The following is a 15,758-nucleotide window of genomic DNA, read 5'->3' on the forward strand; positions in this document are numbered from 1 at the left end:
ATTAAGAATATGCTGTGGAGCAATAAGATCATCCCCTTTAGACGCAATCATGGTAGAAATGGGAGCGATGACACTAGACTTGAGAAGGAAAAGTTAGCTGTAACATACTGGGTAAATCTTCAAGGAGCAGTAAACAGTCACCATACTTGCATAGTTATGGAGGATTGTTGGGCATATAAAAGTAATGGAGGTGCCAGTTTGGGTGGAAGTATGAACAGTAGGTCAAGGAATGTGACCTTGAAAATGAAATCTTTTGCCATAATTTGCCTTTGCCTGGTACTCCACTGTGGAAGGTTACAGAATTTAGCTGAGTTTATTAGAGGCCCGGAAAAAGTCGTAAGAATTATATAATACAGGAGGTGAAGTAAGTGCTTTTCTGAGAGGGAAATTTTATTCAGTCTTACAGGTGTTCACAGATGGTTCTAAAGAACCAGTCAGTCAAAAGGTTAGAATAGGCATGTTTGACCCTAAATTTAAAATACGGATAAGCCTGAAATTAACTAATAAACTGTATGTAGGCCTATATTCTGCAGAATTAACTGCTTTAATAGTAGGGTTACAATGGGTTGAAAAGGTTAAACCAAGTAAGGTCGTAATATGCTCAGATTCTTCTTCGACTCTTTAAAGCATCCTGTTTGTAAGATCAGAAAGAGAGGAGGGCACTTTTTTCATTTTTACATAACAGGATTAGGACGTGGAATATAATGTGTATGGATGATAGTGCTTTGCCCTGCTCTGGAACTTGAGGAGCCCAGTGTGAAAGCTGGAGGTGCTGAACACGCAGCGCAAGCTGAAGCCTGGGCTCTGATTTTCCGGAAGCAGGACGGAATATCGCATCCTTACAAAACTATTGCAATGCGGATGCATCACCCACGCAAGACATATATTGTACAGTAGGAGGCGGTAATACTCCTAAGGTGTAAATGGCCATTAAACAAGTAGAAGAAGATATCCTCAGAGTAGCAGATGTAGTTCATCCTCTTTTGCAACTAAATGCCGTAGACTTTATATTAGGACAAAATGTCAACCATGATGAATTTCGGAACCAAGACGTTCCGACCGCATCAACCTGAAAAGGAGCATTTCCCTTAGATCATTTCGGTAAGAGTGCATGCACGTTTAAGTAACAAGCAGTCAATACCCAATGACTGTGACTTCACACATATCACAATACTACTTTGTGTGGAGGGGACACGTGACGCCTTGCGAGAACCAGACGTGTGAGTGACTAGCTCTGCGCACTTTGCTAGTTTTTTAATTATTTTCATGTTATAATCCGGTGAGATTCAATACACCCAGTTACATATTTGCTCTCTGAGGTAAACATGGGAAAGAAGTTAAAATCTTCAGACTCTGGAGACATTAAAAGACACTTACATGCTCAAGCTGAGGCCTCTGACGGGACTGTGAGCCGGGGACTCGATTTGGAAACCGCGACGGGAGATGAAATCCAGCGTCAACTGTCCAACATCTCGGTGATGCTGACGAAGGTTATTGCTGACTTGGAGGATCTCGCTGTAATACGTCGATCGATTACTGCGATGGAAACAAAATTCTCTGAGTTGGTCACAAGAGTGTCGGATGTTGAGAAACGAATAAATTATCTAGAGTCGTCGGAAAGGGAATTATCCGCTAATCCACCCGTGTCCAAAACAGACTTGGAACAAATTTTGGAAAAACTTGAATATCTTGAAAATATGAACCGAAGGAATAACATACGGACTGTTGGAATTCCTGAGCATGAAGAGGGCAGAGATATGGTGAAATTCCTTGATGATCTCTTCCAAGTCTGCTCGACATAACAGGCCATAAACTGGAAATCGAGCAAGCACACAGAGTCCCGGCTCGCAGATCTGCTGAGGGAGACAGGCCCCGTTCAATTCTGGCCAAATTTCTGAGATCACCTGATAAAGATCTTGTGTTGCGCCAGGCGAGGAGCAAAGGAAAGCTTTCTTGGACGAGTCACAATATTTTCTTGTTCACAGACTTTGCGAGTTCGACAAGAGAGAAACGCGATCAGTTTAAGGACTGTAAGAAACTCTTACATCAACTGAAGATCGCTTTTGCACTGATGTTTCTGGCCAAACTGAGAATAGACACCAGGGACGGCAGCAAAGTATTTACATGTCCCAAACAGGCACTATCCTTTATAAATATATTGGAGTGAGTAAGCCATTTGATGTTTCTTATATTAGCGGACTGACTCGCTGTTCAGTGACTTGATTGTCTGAGGAAGCTGGGCGCCATTTTTGTTTCTTTTTGCGTTGGTTCCACCTAGCGGCTGGAGTTAGTTTTGTGGCATGACTCCAAGAAACTTTTGCATTGACGGAAGTTCACTTTTACACTGAAGTTCCCGGCCAGATTGAGAATGGACACTATGGATAACAGCAAAATATCTACATGCTCACATATTGGATGTCTTCTATAAAGTTGACAGGCTGAGTAAGTCATGATATACTTTTATATGCAGCCTCTGAGTGAGTTTGGCTCTTGATCATCCAAGGAACTGGGATGCCTGTTTTGTTTCTTTTCATGCTGGTTCCGCCTAGGGCTGGAATTTGTTTTTGTGGAGTATATTCGCGAGACACTGGAATGATTACGTCATCTGCTGCACTCATAACAGCCGGCTCACTGAACAACTGTCTGTCTGTCCGAGGAAACTGAACGGCTTTATATCAGCTGGAAGTTGTTTTGTGGAGGAACACACCTTCAAGTCAGTTCTGTGAATGAATCTACATGTTCTTTGTGTTTATTGTGCCTGTTGGCTGTGTTTGTTTTACAAAGTATTTTCTGTTATGTGGTGTTATCTTACAAAATTTGTGCAGAAGCACCGGACTTGAGCAATCCGATGGCAAAGTTGTCGTGGGGGCTCTCGCATGCGTACATGGACCTTTTGAGTTTAGAGGGATTGACGCCTGTTGGCGCTGTCGTGCGCGGGGTTAATGCGCATGTTTTTCTTTTTTCTGTTTGTTTTGTTTGGGGGGAAGTTCGGGGTTTGATTGTTGCATTAATGGGGAATGTGGTCTGTATAATCTTGCTTTTGACACACAATTTTTTTATTTTTTTTATTATATCAATATGTCAAATGTTAATATGTGTGGACTATCTCTCTCCACATGGAATGTGAATGGGTTGGGGCACCCCATAAAAAGAAGGAAGGTTATTTCTTTTCTTAAGCATAAGAAATATGATATAGTCTTTCTTCAAGAAACGCATCTTTCTCCGCAGGAAGCTGAAAAATTTGGGAAGATATGGGGTGGACATATTTTCTTTAGTGCTGGCTCGAGTAAGAGTAGGGGGGTCATTATATTGATAAATAAACATCTACAATTCAAATTTCTCAAACAGATTAAAGATAAAATGGGAAGAGTCATTGTTTTAGCAGACATTCAGAGGCAAAGGTTGATTTTGGCTAATATTTACGCACCTAACGCTGATGATCAGGGCTTTTTTATAGATCTTGAAGGGATGTTGCAAGCCGCTGGCACCCCTCATGATATAATATTGGGAGGTGACTTTAATCTATTGATGGACTCAGTCCTTGATCATAGCGAAGCAAAAGTGTGTAAGCCCACTAGAACAACATTGACTCTTCACAGGATATGTAAGAATCTTGGTCTTGCAGATATCTGGAGACTTTTGAACCCAACTTGTAGGGATTATACATTTTTTCATCAGCCCATAACATTTATTCTAGAATAGATTATTTTTTTATATCTAAATCCCTCATTTAATCTATTATTGATTGCTCAATAGGAAATATCTTAGTCTCAGATCACGCCCTGGTGAGTTTAGAGGTGTTGCCACATACGGACAAAAATAAATCATATAATTGGCACTGTAATGTATCCCTTTTGCAAAATCCTGATTTCCAACAAATGTTAAATACTGAAATCAATGTTTAAATGGAAACCAACTGGTCCTCAGTATCCTCTGTGGGTGTGGCTTGGGAGGCACTTAAGGTGGATCTTAGGGGCCGGATCATACAGTATGCCTCATTCACCAAAAAAGCCAAAGCACGAGAACTCATGGAGTTGGAAGGGAATATTAAAAGTGCAGAGGCAGAGCTGAAGCGCCAAATGTCGTCTGATGGCCTCAGAGAATTGACCTGATTGAAATACAGATATAATACTATTTTGTCACGGAAGGTGGAGTTTTGGTTATTCAGGGCAAGACAGTCATACTTTGAGTTGGGTGACAAAGCAGGGAAGCTTTTGGCTAGATATATAAAGCAGAGAGAGTCTTTTTCTACCATTCCCTCAGTGAAATCTGCTGGTGGTGAAATTTTTATTAATATATTAATGGCTTTAAAGAATTCTATCTTGATCTTTATAGTTCCACGTCTTCATCTACTGATGAAGATATTAGAACTTTTGTGGAACCATTAGAACTCCCTAAACTGACGACTGAGCAAAAAAATGTGCTTGATTCTGGCTCCGGGGCCAGATGGCTTTGCGGCTGAATGTTTTAAATCTTATGCTACAGAACTGGCTCCACTTTTGTTAGAAGTTTATTCGGAATCATTAAAGAATGGAAAGCTTCCGCCAACTATGACACAAGCCCGGATCAGTCTGATTCTTAAAAAGGACAAAGATCCAAGTGAGTGAAAGAGTTACCGTCCAATTTCCCTGATCCAGCTAGACGTTAAAATTTTGTCAAAAATTTTGGCTAACCGATTAAGTAAAATTATGACATCTCTTATACATATAGATCAGGTGGGGTTTATTTGGGGCCATAGCTCTTCTGATAATATTAGTTGTTTCATCAATATCATGTGGATTAATTCAGATTATTTCACTCTGGATAGGGGCACCCGGCAGGGTTGCCCTCTTTCCCCCTTATTGTTCAGTCTTGCCCTAGAACCATTAGCAGCCGCAATAAGGAAGGAGGATGATTTTCCAGGGGTGGTGGCGGGAGGTATGGCGCATAAGCTTCTGCTTTACACAGATGATATTTTATTATTTGTCTCTGACCCTACCAGATCTGTGCCTTGCCTCCACAGAATTATTGGTTCCTTCTCTAAGTTCTCGGGATAGTCAATGTCCAGTAATGGATTTTCAACCGGGCACCTTCCAGTGGCCTAAGCAGGGCATTAAGTATTTGGGCATTTTATTCCCAGCAAATTTGTCTAATTTAGTTAGAGTTAATTTCGACCCTTTAATAAAAAGGTTTTCGAGTGATGTGGGCAGGTGGGCTTCATTACATTTATCTATGATTGGGAAGGTCAATGTTATTAAAATGAATTGTACTCCTAAATTTAACTACCTGTTACAATCTCTCCCTATAGATGTCCCCCTCTCTTATTTCAAGCAATTTGATAGTATAGTGAAGTCCTTCATTTGGAATGGTATACATTTCAACAAATTACAAAGGCCGATTGACAAAGGTGGGCTAGGCCTACCCAAGATTTTGTTTTATTATTATGCATGCGGTCTCAGACATTTGGCTCTTTGGTCACTTCCACCTGAGAGAGCCCCTCCTTGGTTTTGTATTGAACATGAAGTCCTTGCCCCTATTTCGCCATTGCAAAGCCTTTCTATCAAATTAATTGGAGAAGTTAGGTTACACCCCGTTATCTCGCATTTGCACTCGGTATGGACAAAAGTGTTTAATTCAGACATTTATTTAAATATTGCCTCAAGAATATGGCTGAACCCAAAATTATGTATAGATTGGTCCCCTTTCTGCTGGTCGGAGTGGATTGTGAGGGGGGTTGCTACACTCGGTGACCTATATGAGAGCGGAGTGTTGAGACCATTTGAAAATATGGTTCAAAATTTTGGGATTCCCAGACCTCAGTTCTATAAGTATTTACAGCTGCGTCACCTGCTCTGTACTATTTTTTGGGAGTAGCATACACCCACCTACAGCGGCAGATACTCTGGGAGAGGTGATTAATGCTTTTGGGAAAGGTCATGATGCATCAGTGTATTACTCACTGTTAATTCAGAGTCTGGGGGATGGAACTTCAACTTCTCTAAAGAGATTATGGGAGAAAGATCTGAGTTTAGTATTGGAGGAGGGAGTGTGGACTAGGATTCTAAAAAATGCAAGGGTGCATCTGATGCAGTTTAAGATTTTGCAGTGATTATATTGGACCCCCTCTAGATTGTATAGTCTGGGTTTAAAAGACACCCCCACCTGTTGGCGATGCCAGCTGGAGGATGGCGATTTAATACATGCCTTCTGGTCTTGTTTGAGGATTCAGGAGTTTTGGTTGAGAGTCCAGAATTTTGTTTGCAAGGTCCTGGGCACTCAGGTTCTGTTCTGTCCCAGACTTTGCATGTTGGGTGATGGGGCGGTTATTGATATACCCGATGGGTATGCAAAGAGCTAGGTCCTCATCGGCATGATGATCGGGAGACAGATAATTTTGAGGGGATGGAAATCTATGAGCGCTCCCTCTTTTTATGAATGGTGCACCGAATTGGGCAAGGTAGCGTCTTTTGAAGAGATGTCGTATAGACGGCTTGGCAATCCGGCTGCATATGACAGAAAATGGGGCAGGTTTCTGGCCTTTTTGGAGGGTGCTCAGTGACAGGCTGTGGAGAGAGACATTTTGTTTGGTTTGGGTATATATTTGTTAAATTTGATTTTGTTTCTTTTGTTTATATATATATATATATATATATATATATATATATTCTTGGTCTGTTTTTTTTTTTTTTTTTTTTTTGTCTGTATATGGTTACTTTCATTTTGTGTCAGACCACTGGATGTATATAGTGGGTTAGGGTTATCTTCCCAAATTTTTCAGGGGAAGGGATATACAATTTTATAAATTTATTCAGTGTGTGTATGTTCTGTTTGTGTAATCATGTTTTTTTTGTTTTTTTTATCAATAAAAATGTTAATATCAAATACTACTTTGTGTGTAAACCGGTGAATGTAAATCATTCAAAGAGACATATATGCGATGCCTTAGAGACAACCATTTTGACAACTCACAATGTCGGATACAGTCAAAAGAGTATTTGGAGTGCAGAATGAACAGGTGAGTTTCCCTGACCTCATTTCACCTTACCTGAAGTTGGGAGAACTACAAGTGCACCAGGAATTAATCATCTTAAATGTGTTCTTTACTTCGCAGACAGTTGATGGCTAAGGAACCACTTGAAAAACTGGGCTTTAAGGACATGATGGACCAACTGGAGGAAGACAATAAAGCCAAAACATAACAAAATATGAACTTTTTGTAAAAATAAGATTTTGAATACTTTCTTTTTTTTTTTTTTATCATCATCATCTGGTAAACTTTTACGTTTTGTGCAAATTAACGAGTTTGTACAAATATTTTTATTTTATTTCATTATTTAGGCTTATGGAATCATCAATCATGCAAAAAAATACAAGCTGGTCAGCCACTACTCCTAAGATTTGATTTAATTGAGTGATCTGTTAAAAAGTAATTTATGATCGTGATTTTGAAGTATTTTCTTTAAACTGCAACATTATATTTATGGTGGACTAAACCTGCAAAATAATAAAAAAAATAAATACATAAATAACAAAATAAATACACATATTTTTATATAAATAATTAAACTGCAAGGACATACAGCTACAAATAAATAAATGCACCTTGTTGCTTGAAGGAAAAAATTAATAGATAATTACATATAGAAATAAATAAATAAATGATTAAATAAATACAGAATTAAAAATTAACTTTTAATTTAGCTTTTCCTTTAAAATGTTTGCATTTTCCTAACCATTTAATTGTTTTATACTGTATTATTTTTGCCTTGATGGGTTAATTTAATTAATTAATTATTTGTATCTCCTCGCACATTTAATTATACATATTTATGCAAGCATATGTGGATTTATGCTATTTCTTTTTTTTACCCCACACTTGGGGTAAAGGGCTCACTCACTTGGGGTAAAAAGCCCCTAGGGGGTTTAAAGTGATATCGTGTAGATACCAGGCCAATTTGAGTAACAAATAAAGATGATGCTTACTCAAAATAACTACTTCAGAAAAAGTAAACCATTTCCTGTTAATTTCAAACACATTTGGCATTTTATAACATCTCAGATATTCTATAAACAAACTAATCTCTATTATGATTGGATGAGTCAATGTGAGCCCACTTTGAAAATTTTTCATAACAAATTTATTTGCCCCACTTAAGAAAAAAAAAATTTTTGTAGGGGACTTTAGCCCCTGCAACATGGGGGCTTTTTACCCCAAATACTATCGTTTCACTTATTGGACAGTTATTGAAAAATGTTTGATTTAATGACCTTGAACAAAACTGAAAATGGTAAGTATTTTGTCTCAAAAGAAATGTGTTAATGCATCATTTTACAAATTAATACAAATTAGATAAACCTTTAGACATTACAGGCAAAGATCTCATGGATCAGGAAAATGTTCCAGAGTACAGTGACAAACAGATGTTTAGGAAAGTACTGTGGTAGTTTTTGGTGCTATTTAGTGTTTTGGGAAAAAGTCAGATCAATGGAGCATTTAGCCCCGTTGTACCCTACTTAGTAATGTTTTTTGCAGGTTTCGTCCTCCACATTATATGAAATATTTTAGAGTGAGTTTAGTTTTATGCTGTACTACCTTGATCACAGTCACCATTTACAACACAAAACATAACGGTGCAAATACATGTTCTAGATAAAGACAGAAGCAGAACATACGGTCAGTATCTCATAGAAATCTCATTTACGGTGCGAAGATGAAACAAACGAGATCAGCCTGGAGAACAAGGTCAGTCGAAACTGAGACCTAGCATTTGGAAATACAGAGTCCGGATTACTGCAGAATATTCCCTTTAATTCGTCCTTCTGCCTGAATATTTTGCGCATATAAGAAAGTTTTGTGACGTTTAGATAGATTTCTTTAAACAACGTTTAGATGTTAATTTCTTAACACACACACACACCGAAAACCTTGCTATTACCAACAATTGCCAGAACATGGACCCCACGTTAAGACCAAGTATACTTCGCTCAGCGTCTGCGTACAGTCGAACGCGAGCCTGTCAAAAATGGTGCAGCATACACAGGCTGTTGGTGCATGCGCGCTAGGACTGCTACAAGTCACCAGACCATTTGTCTTCAGTAGTTTAGACCCATAAAGATGTCTTTATACTCCTTCAGACTCGAGTTATGGGCTACTAATGCAGGTATCTCCTGACCTCCTCACACACGCGCTGTTGACATGCACATCCACTGTTGTTGTTTACCTTCATCTCCTGTTATTTACCGGCGTTCCTATGTAACACCGACAGCTCAAATGTGAGTATTGCCACCTTGTGGACCCAATAATTCGTTAAAACCCAATATTCCTGGTGCATGCGCATTCTGCGCGTTCAAAGACTTAAAAAATCGGGCTACGAGCGTTCAGTGCTGGAGCTCATGACGAGATTTGCCTCAGGCATCCTGTACTGTCTGACATATAAGTCAGTGAAGTAGCCTATATTTGGGGCTTTAGACGATAGTTTTTTATGTGTCTATAGAAGCATTTCAGATTATCAGAATATGCATTTGATAGATATTTAGTTAATCTAAATTTAACCGCTGAAGTCATGTCAATGATGTTTATGCTGACTGTCTGTGATTTTTGGAGCTTCAAAAGAGAAATTGCCATTCACCTGAATTTTAAGGACCTACTGAGCTATGATATTTTTCTAATTTTCTTCAAATGTGCTCTGGTGAAGAAAGAAAGTCATTCACACCTGGGATATCATGAGGGTGAGTAAATAATGAGAGAATTTTCATTTTTGGGTGAACTATCCCTTTAATTTCTGACAATAGGCAGCAACCTCCACTCCTGTCTGTTTTTTGGTCAGCAAATGTAATGTAAGTCAGATGTTAAAATCAGTTATGAAAATCAGGAGTGGCTGTTCAACTTAATTCACTCTGAAAGCAAAGTGCACATTAGTTCACAAATAGGCCTAATCCAAATTAAAATGTTGCAACATGCTTTAAAGATACATTTCTGTGTAAAACAGCTCAAAATATCAATTAAAATGAAAGCTGACTTGTTACGAGGAAGAATAAAAATGCCTCTTAGCCAAATTAGTAGGACTGTAAACTGAAATAAAGAATTAAAGGGTTAGTTCACTGAAACATGACAAATATTTGATCTTTTACTCACTCTCATGTCATTACAAACCTGTATGACTCACCATAAAGATTTGTCACAAAGTTTCGAACAATATGATGGTGAGTAAATTACAACATAATTATAATTTTTGAGCAAACTAACCCTTTAATTATTTTCTATTTTAAAATATATATACTATACATATGTACAGTATGCATGCATCATAAATAACCTCCATGCATAATCTGAGTCTCATCTCTTCTTCATTAACTGTTTCAAACATTTGCATATCCCATAGAAAGGATAGTTTGGACCCTGTCTACTGGCATGTTAATCATACCAATCTTCTCATAGGCTGAGAGTATTTCTTAAAATGATAAATACAAAATCAGATATGTGGTCTTCTTGAAATCAGAAACTGTCTGATGTTATATGTTAAAACTGTGACAATTATGAAGTTTCACTATGTACTGTATATCTACTGAATAAACATTTAAGGGTAGACCTTCATTGTTCTTACTGAGTTCGGATCAGCCAAACAACAATCAAATCATAATTGACATAATTGCAATGACTTTAGTATCCATGCGTATAAAAGATCCACATCAACTAAAAAAAATAACACTTTTCAGTGGTTCTAAGATAAGATACGTTCATTAATTTGTAGTTATTTTTTCACCAAGTATGTTCATCTTTTTTTATTGTGAGGTAGCGTGGCCGAGCGGTCTAAGGCGCTGGATTAAGGCTCCAGTCTCTTCGGGGGCGTGGGTTCGAATCCCACCGCTGCCATAAGATTTTTGTGTATCTATAGGAATAGTTGGAAGCAACCGGAGTTGCGCAAAATAGCATGACATCACCAAAATGTTCTAAAATCCTAATATTCTAATATTTTCAGCCTACTTCTAGATCACTTTGTAGCAAAAGTAGTCCAAGTATGGCTTGTTGAGTCGTTCAAACGCGACATGTTAACGTCAACGCATGTTCAGTACAGTGTTCATTTCAACTGTAATAATGTTAACGCGAAGGACTCTTATTTTGAAAAAGCGACTTAGACTGACGTCATTTTTAAGGAAGCGCTCAGTCTGCCCAGTTCTATGACATGATTTGCCGCTATAAAGGAGATCACAGTATTGTTTAGCACGTGTGTGTATTCCCATTTTTATGATGTTTCGATAATGGCACAGATATGTAAACGTGAGTTACTTGTTTCCCCTTTGGTCCTATACATTTCTGTTTTGTTTTATAAAATGAATGAAGCTAATAAGAAACGAGAAGGTTGCACATGGACTCTTGCACTAACGGTGTGCTCTGCAGCCATTGGTGGCACTTTTCAGTACGGCTACAATATTTCAATCATCAATGCACTCACATCTCATGTGCAGAAGTTCATTAATGAGACATGTATGAAGAGATGGGGTACAGCTCTTGAGTCCAGTCAGGTGACACTGATATGGACCATTATAGTTTCCGCTTTCTCACTTGGAGGACTATTGGGATCCCTGCTCGCTGGCCCAATGGCAATACAGTTTGGGCGCAAGGGAGCTCTGCTACTGAACAACTGCTTCCTTTTTTTGAGTGCCATCCTGGCTTTGAGCAGTCGCTCAGCTGGATCCTTTGAAATGATTATCCTTGCTCGTCTACTTGTAGGAGTCAATGCTGGAGTTAGTATGAACGTCCAGCCCATGTACTTTGGAGAGAGTGCACCTAAGAACCTAAGAGGTGCTGTGGCCTTTTCCTCTGCTGTTTTTACTGCTCTAGGAATCTTGTTGGGCCAGGTCACTGGTCTGACAGAAGTCCTGGGCAGCGAGACTCTCTGGCCATATCTACTGGCAAGCAATGCTCTTCCTGGCCTAGTGCAGATACTCACCTTGCCTTGGTTTCCAGAGAGCCCACGTTACCTGCTCATTGACAGAGGAGACCGAGAGGCATGTGGCAGAGCCTTGAAACAGCTTCGAGCATGCAGTATTTTTAATGCAGAGATGGAAGAGATTCTTCATGAGCAGGCAGGAACCGGTGACGCTCATGCCAAAACTCTGTGGGAACTCTTCACCGACGAAGGTCTTCGCAGGCAGCTCTTCACTGTTATGGCAGCCAGTAGTGCTATGATGCTGAGTGGTAATGATTCCATCTATTTCTATGCCTCTTATATCTTTCAGGAAGCTGGTATTCCTATGGAGAAGATACAGTATGTCACAATTGGCACAGGAGCCTGTGAGTTCACCTCTGCCATAGTGTGTAATCTACTGATAGAGCACATTGGCCGCAGGTTGCTTCTTGCAGGCGGGTATATGCTCATGGCTTGCTGGGCCGTGGTCTTCACTGTGGCTCTCTCATTGCAGGGCAAAGTGGAGGGCATGCCCTATCTGAGTATGGTGTGTGTGTTTGCCTACATCTTGAGTTTTGGCATGGGTCCTGCAGGGGTCACAGGAATTCTTCCTGCCGAACTGTTTGACCAAATGGCAAGGCCTGCGGCTTACATGATTGCTGGCTCCATGATGTGGCTTAATCTCTTGTTTATAGGAATGGCATTCCCGTTTATAGTTAACGGCTTAGGACAGTTCTGCTTCATCCCCTTCGGTGCCGTTTGTGTGGCTGCAAGTCTTTTCATTGGTTTTACTTTACCTGAAACTAAAGGGAGGACTCTAGCAGAGATCACTGAGGAGTTTGATAAGCTGAATAGGAAAAGCACATCTAACAGACTTTCTAATCATGGACCACACAAGCAGACCCAAAGCCTGACTGATCAAACACTAGAATACCTAGAGACTGAAAAGATTTGATTAGAGGGTTGCAGATTGTGTTGCTAAATAAAACGTTGAACTTGAACTACAAGTTAGAATCAAAATCATCAGTGTGGCACGTAGCACAGTTGTGCCGCATGGTTTTATTTGTCAAATATACAATGGGATGCTTTGATTCAAAGGCAGTGAAATGTGTTGAAATACTTCAATACCTAGTTTGAAATAGTGTAATTCCAGTGCTTGAAAACAAAATCGGTGTTAAAGAGAGAGATACATAATATTTGAGGGTCTACTTAGTAGTAAGATATTGCACTTTGGTCCTTATATAATCAAACAAGCTTTACAGAGCCATGCACTGTTGTATTTTATTGGCTTAATTAGCCTTATTTATTACGTCTTGTTAAGTTGATTTAATAATTTAACCTCTATTATTTATTCTAAAGGCATTTTTGTGATGGCTCCGTCTGTTTCCCTACCCCCTTTTCTCTTTCACATTTGACCATTGAAATGCTGCTAGGTAATATAGTATGTACAATGAAAAAAAAAAAAGTGTGTATATATATATATATATATATATATATATATATATATATATATAAGAAAAATAAAGTGTATGCTGGAATTTTACGTGGAACTGTAATCTGGATCCCTTTGTCATGGATGCATGTTCTGCTTTTATCCTGTTTCTCAGAGTACTTCAATCTAAATGCCTGCAAAAAATGAAGAAATGTAATTTGCACTAATGTATCTTACCTCAGTGGACATGTATTATGAAGTTATTCATTATTTATTCATATCAAATAGTTTGTTAGTAACATATTTAAAAAGCAACATCCAAACAGCAATGCATCTTATTACACTACTATCTTTTATGCATTCGTCAGAGATCAAAACAATTATTGCCAGAATGAGGGCATGCAACTTCTTTACATTTTGCACCAGCAGATGGCACTATATAACCATCGTTCCTGTCTGTTCTGTGTCTATCAACTCAATTGAATGCAGAATTTTTCATCAAAACAAGGTCACCCACAGCATGTCATTGCATTCAGGTGACATAGGCTTCACAATTGTGAGATGAAGACAATCAGCGTGAACACTGGCTAAATGACCTTGTGTTGTGCCTTTCCTTTGATTAGAGTTCCACATAGTGGCTGTCTACTGAACATATAGAATGATTTCCAAAGTTATAACCTCATATCAAATCAAATGTACTATCTGTGTCTGAAAAAATGACTGAAAAAATGACTGAACAATGAATTCAAATGTTATAGAAATATATGATTATGAACTGTTTTTTCTAATACTTATTCATCTGTAAAAGCTTTCTGGTGGTGCTGTTTCTGTGAATGAATGTTCTGATGTTGTAACTATTAAAGAGTTGCTTGAGGTAATAAAAAAGACTGAGATCATCATACTGCTCTTTTCAATGTTTTTGTATTGACATGAGTATAAGTTCAATTTTGCTTTAAGGAAGATAAGGTGATTGTGATACTTTGCTCTGGTGGTGAGCTACCTTCACACAAATAACTGTGGTACAAAGGAAAGCTCACTTATTTGCATTTGAAGGAATAGTTCACCCAAAAAAATGGAAATTCTCTGATTTACTCACCCTCATGCCCTCATGTGTATGACTTTCTTTCTTCTGCAGAACACAAATTAAGATTTTTAAAAGAATATTTCAGCTCTGTATGTCCATACAATGCAAGTGAATGGGTTACATTCCAAAAATCAAATAAAGGCAGCATAAAAGTAATCCAGATGACTCCAGTGGTTAAATCCAAATTTTCTGAATTGATATTATAGGTGTGGGTGACAAACAGATCAATATATGTAAATATTTGCTTGAAATTCTTCTTCCTGCCCAGTAGGGGGCGTATGCATTAAGAATGTGAATCACCAAAAACACAAGAAGAAGGAAGTGAAAGTTAAAGTGGAGACTGACTGAGCAGGGAGGAGAATTGATAGTAAACATTGACTTAAATATTGGTCTGTTTCTCACCCACACCTAACCACACCTGGAGACATTGATTGAACCACTGGAGTCATATGTATTACTTTTATACTGCCTGCCTTTATGTGATTTTTGAAGCTTACATTTTTTGGCACCCATTCACTTGCATTGTATGGCCCAAAAGATCTGAGAATGTGAGATAATAAGAAAATGTTCATTTTTGGTTGAACTATTCCTTTAAGGCCCTCCGCTGTTGAATCCATGCCTGCTGCCTTCTTTGGCTGTGTCTCATTTGGAAGGCTGCGTCCTCCGGAGGTTGCATTTGTCGGCTGCATATGTCATCGAGGCTGTCTTGTTTCAGAAAAGCGAGTAGGACACTCCGAATGCAGCCTTCCAATACGACCTTCTTTCATGGGAATTCGGAGGATGCATGAGGTGTATCCTTCGTGGGCACTCATAACCCACAATTCTTTGCTTCAATGTAAATGTCTAAAAAAAATGATGCCAATTTGCCCGTAAATATGATGTTCAAACGCAAGGAATGTTAATTCCCAAGTTGTAGTACCTCAGTAGATGGGTGCAGAGTATATAATATGTATAATTATATTAATATATAATTAAAATGAAGTATTAGACTAAAAGTACAACTGTAAAATCTATTTTCTTTTTTCTTTACATCATTATAACTCTCCTAAAATGTACCTCATACATTCCCTTCTAAAGGGACTTTGTTCCCTTCTCACTCAAAGCGCTCGCGCTTGTTAAAGAGTGGCGTGCTGTCATAGCAACCATGTTACATTCCGTTTCTGTTTGTCCTACGAAGGCCGTCTCGTTTAAACGAGGCTTGTTTAAAGGAGGACGCGTCCTACCTAGCATGCAGCCTTCCAAACGAGACACATGACTACTAATTGGTGTGTGATCTTGGGAGTTCCTCACTGCTCTGAGTTAGTGAAGGTACAGTGAAGGACGTCCCACATTATGCAAGGTGCTGACTCATGTA

At 38.7% G+C, this 15,758-nt stretch overlaps 1 protein-coding gene, 1 non-coding gene and 1 pseudogene across 2 annotated transcripts; all 3 read left to right on the top strand.

The window, feature by feature from the left end:
- The first annotated feature begins 1,020 nt into the window (after positions 1-1,020).
- Positions 1,021-7,228, top strand: LOC127427511 (cytochrome c oxidase assembly protein COX19-like; annotated as a pseudogene).
- A 3,542-nt stretch (positions 7,229-10,770) lies between these two features.
- Positions 10,771-10,852, top strand: trnal-aag (transfer RNA leucine (anticodon AAG)). The gene has a single exon. It is a non-coding gene; the product is annotated as a tRNA-Leu (tRNA).
- A 293-nt stretch (positions 10,853-11,145) lies between these two features.
- Positions 11,146-14,206, top strand: LOC127427501 (solute carrier family 2, facilitated glucose transporter member 11-like). The gene has a single exon (XM_051675164.1). It carries the CDS (start codon positions 11,239-11,241, stop codon positions 12,841-12,843), a length of 1,605 nt encoding a protein of 534 aa, XP_051531124.1. The 5' UTR covers positions 11,146-11,238; the 3' UTR covers positions 12,844-14,206.
- Positions 14,207-15,758: the final 1,552 nt, after the last annotated feature.

This window comes from Myxocyprinus asiaticus, chromosome 36, assembly GCF_019703515.2.
Source record: "Myxocyprinus asiaticus isolate MX2 ecotype Aquarium Trade chromosome 36, UBuf_Myxa_2, whole genome shotgun sequence".
Classification (NCBI taxonomy): Eukaryota; Metazoa; Chordata; class Actinopteri; order Cypriniformes; family Catostomidae; genus Myxocyprinus; species Myxocyprinus asiaticus.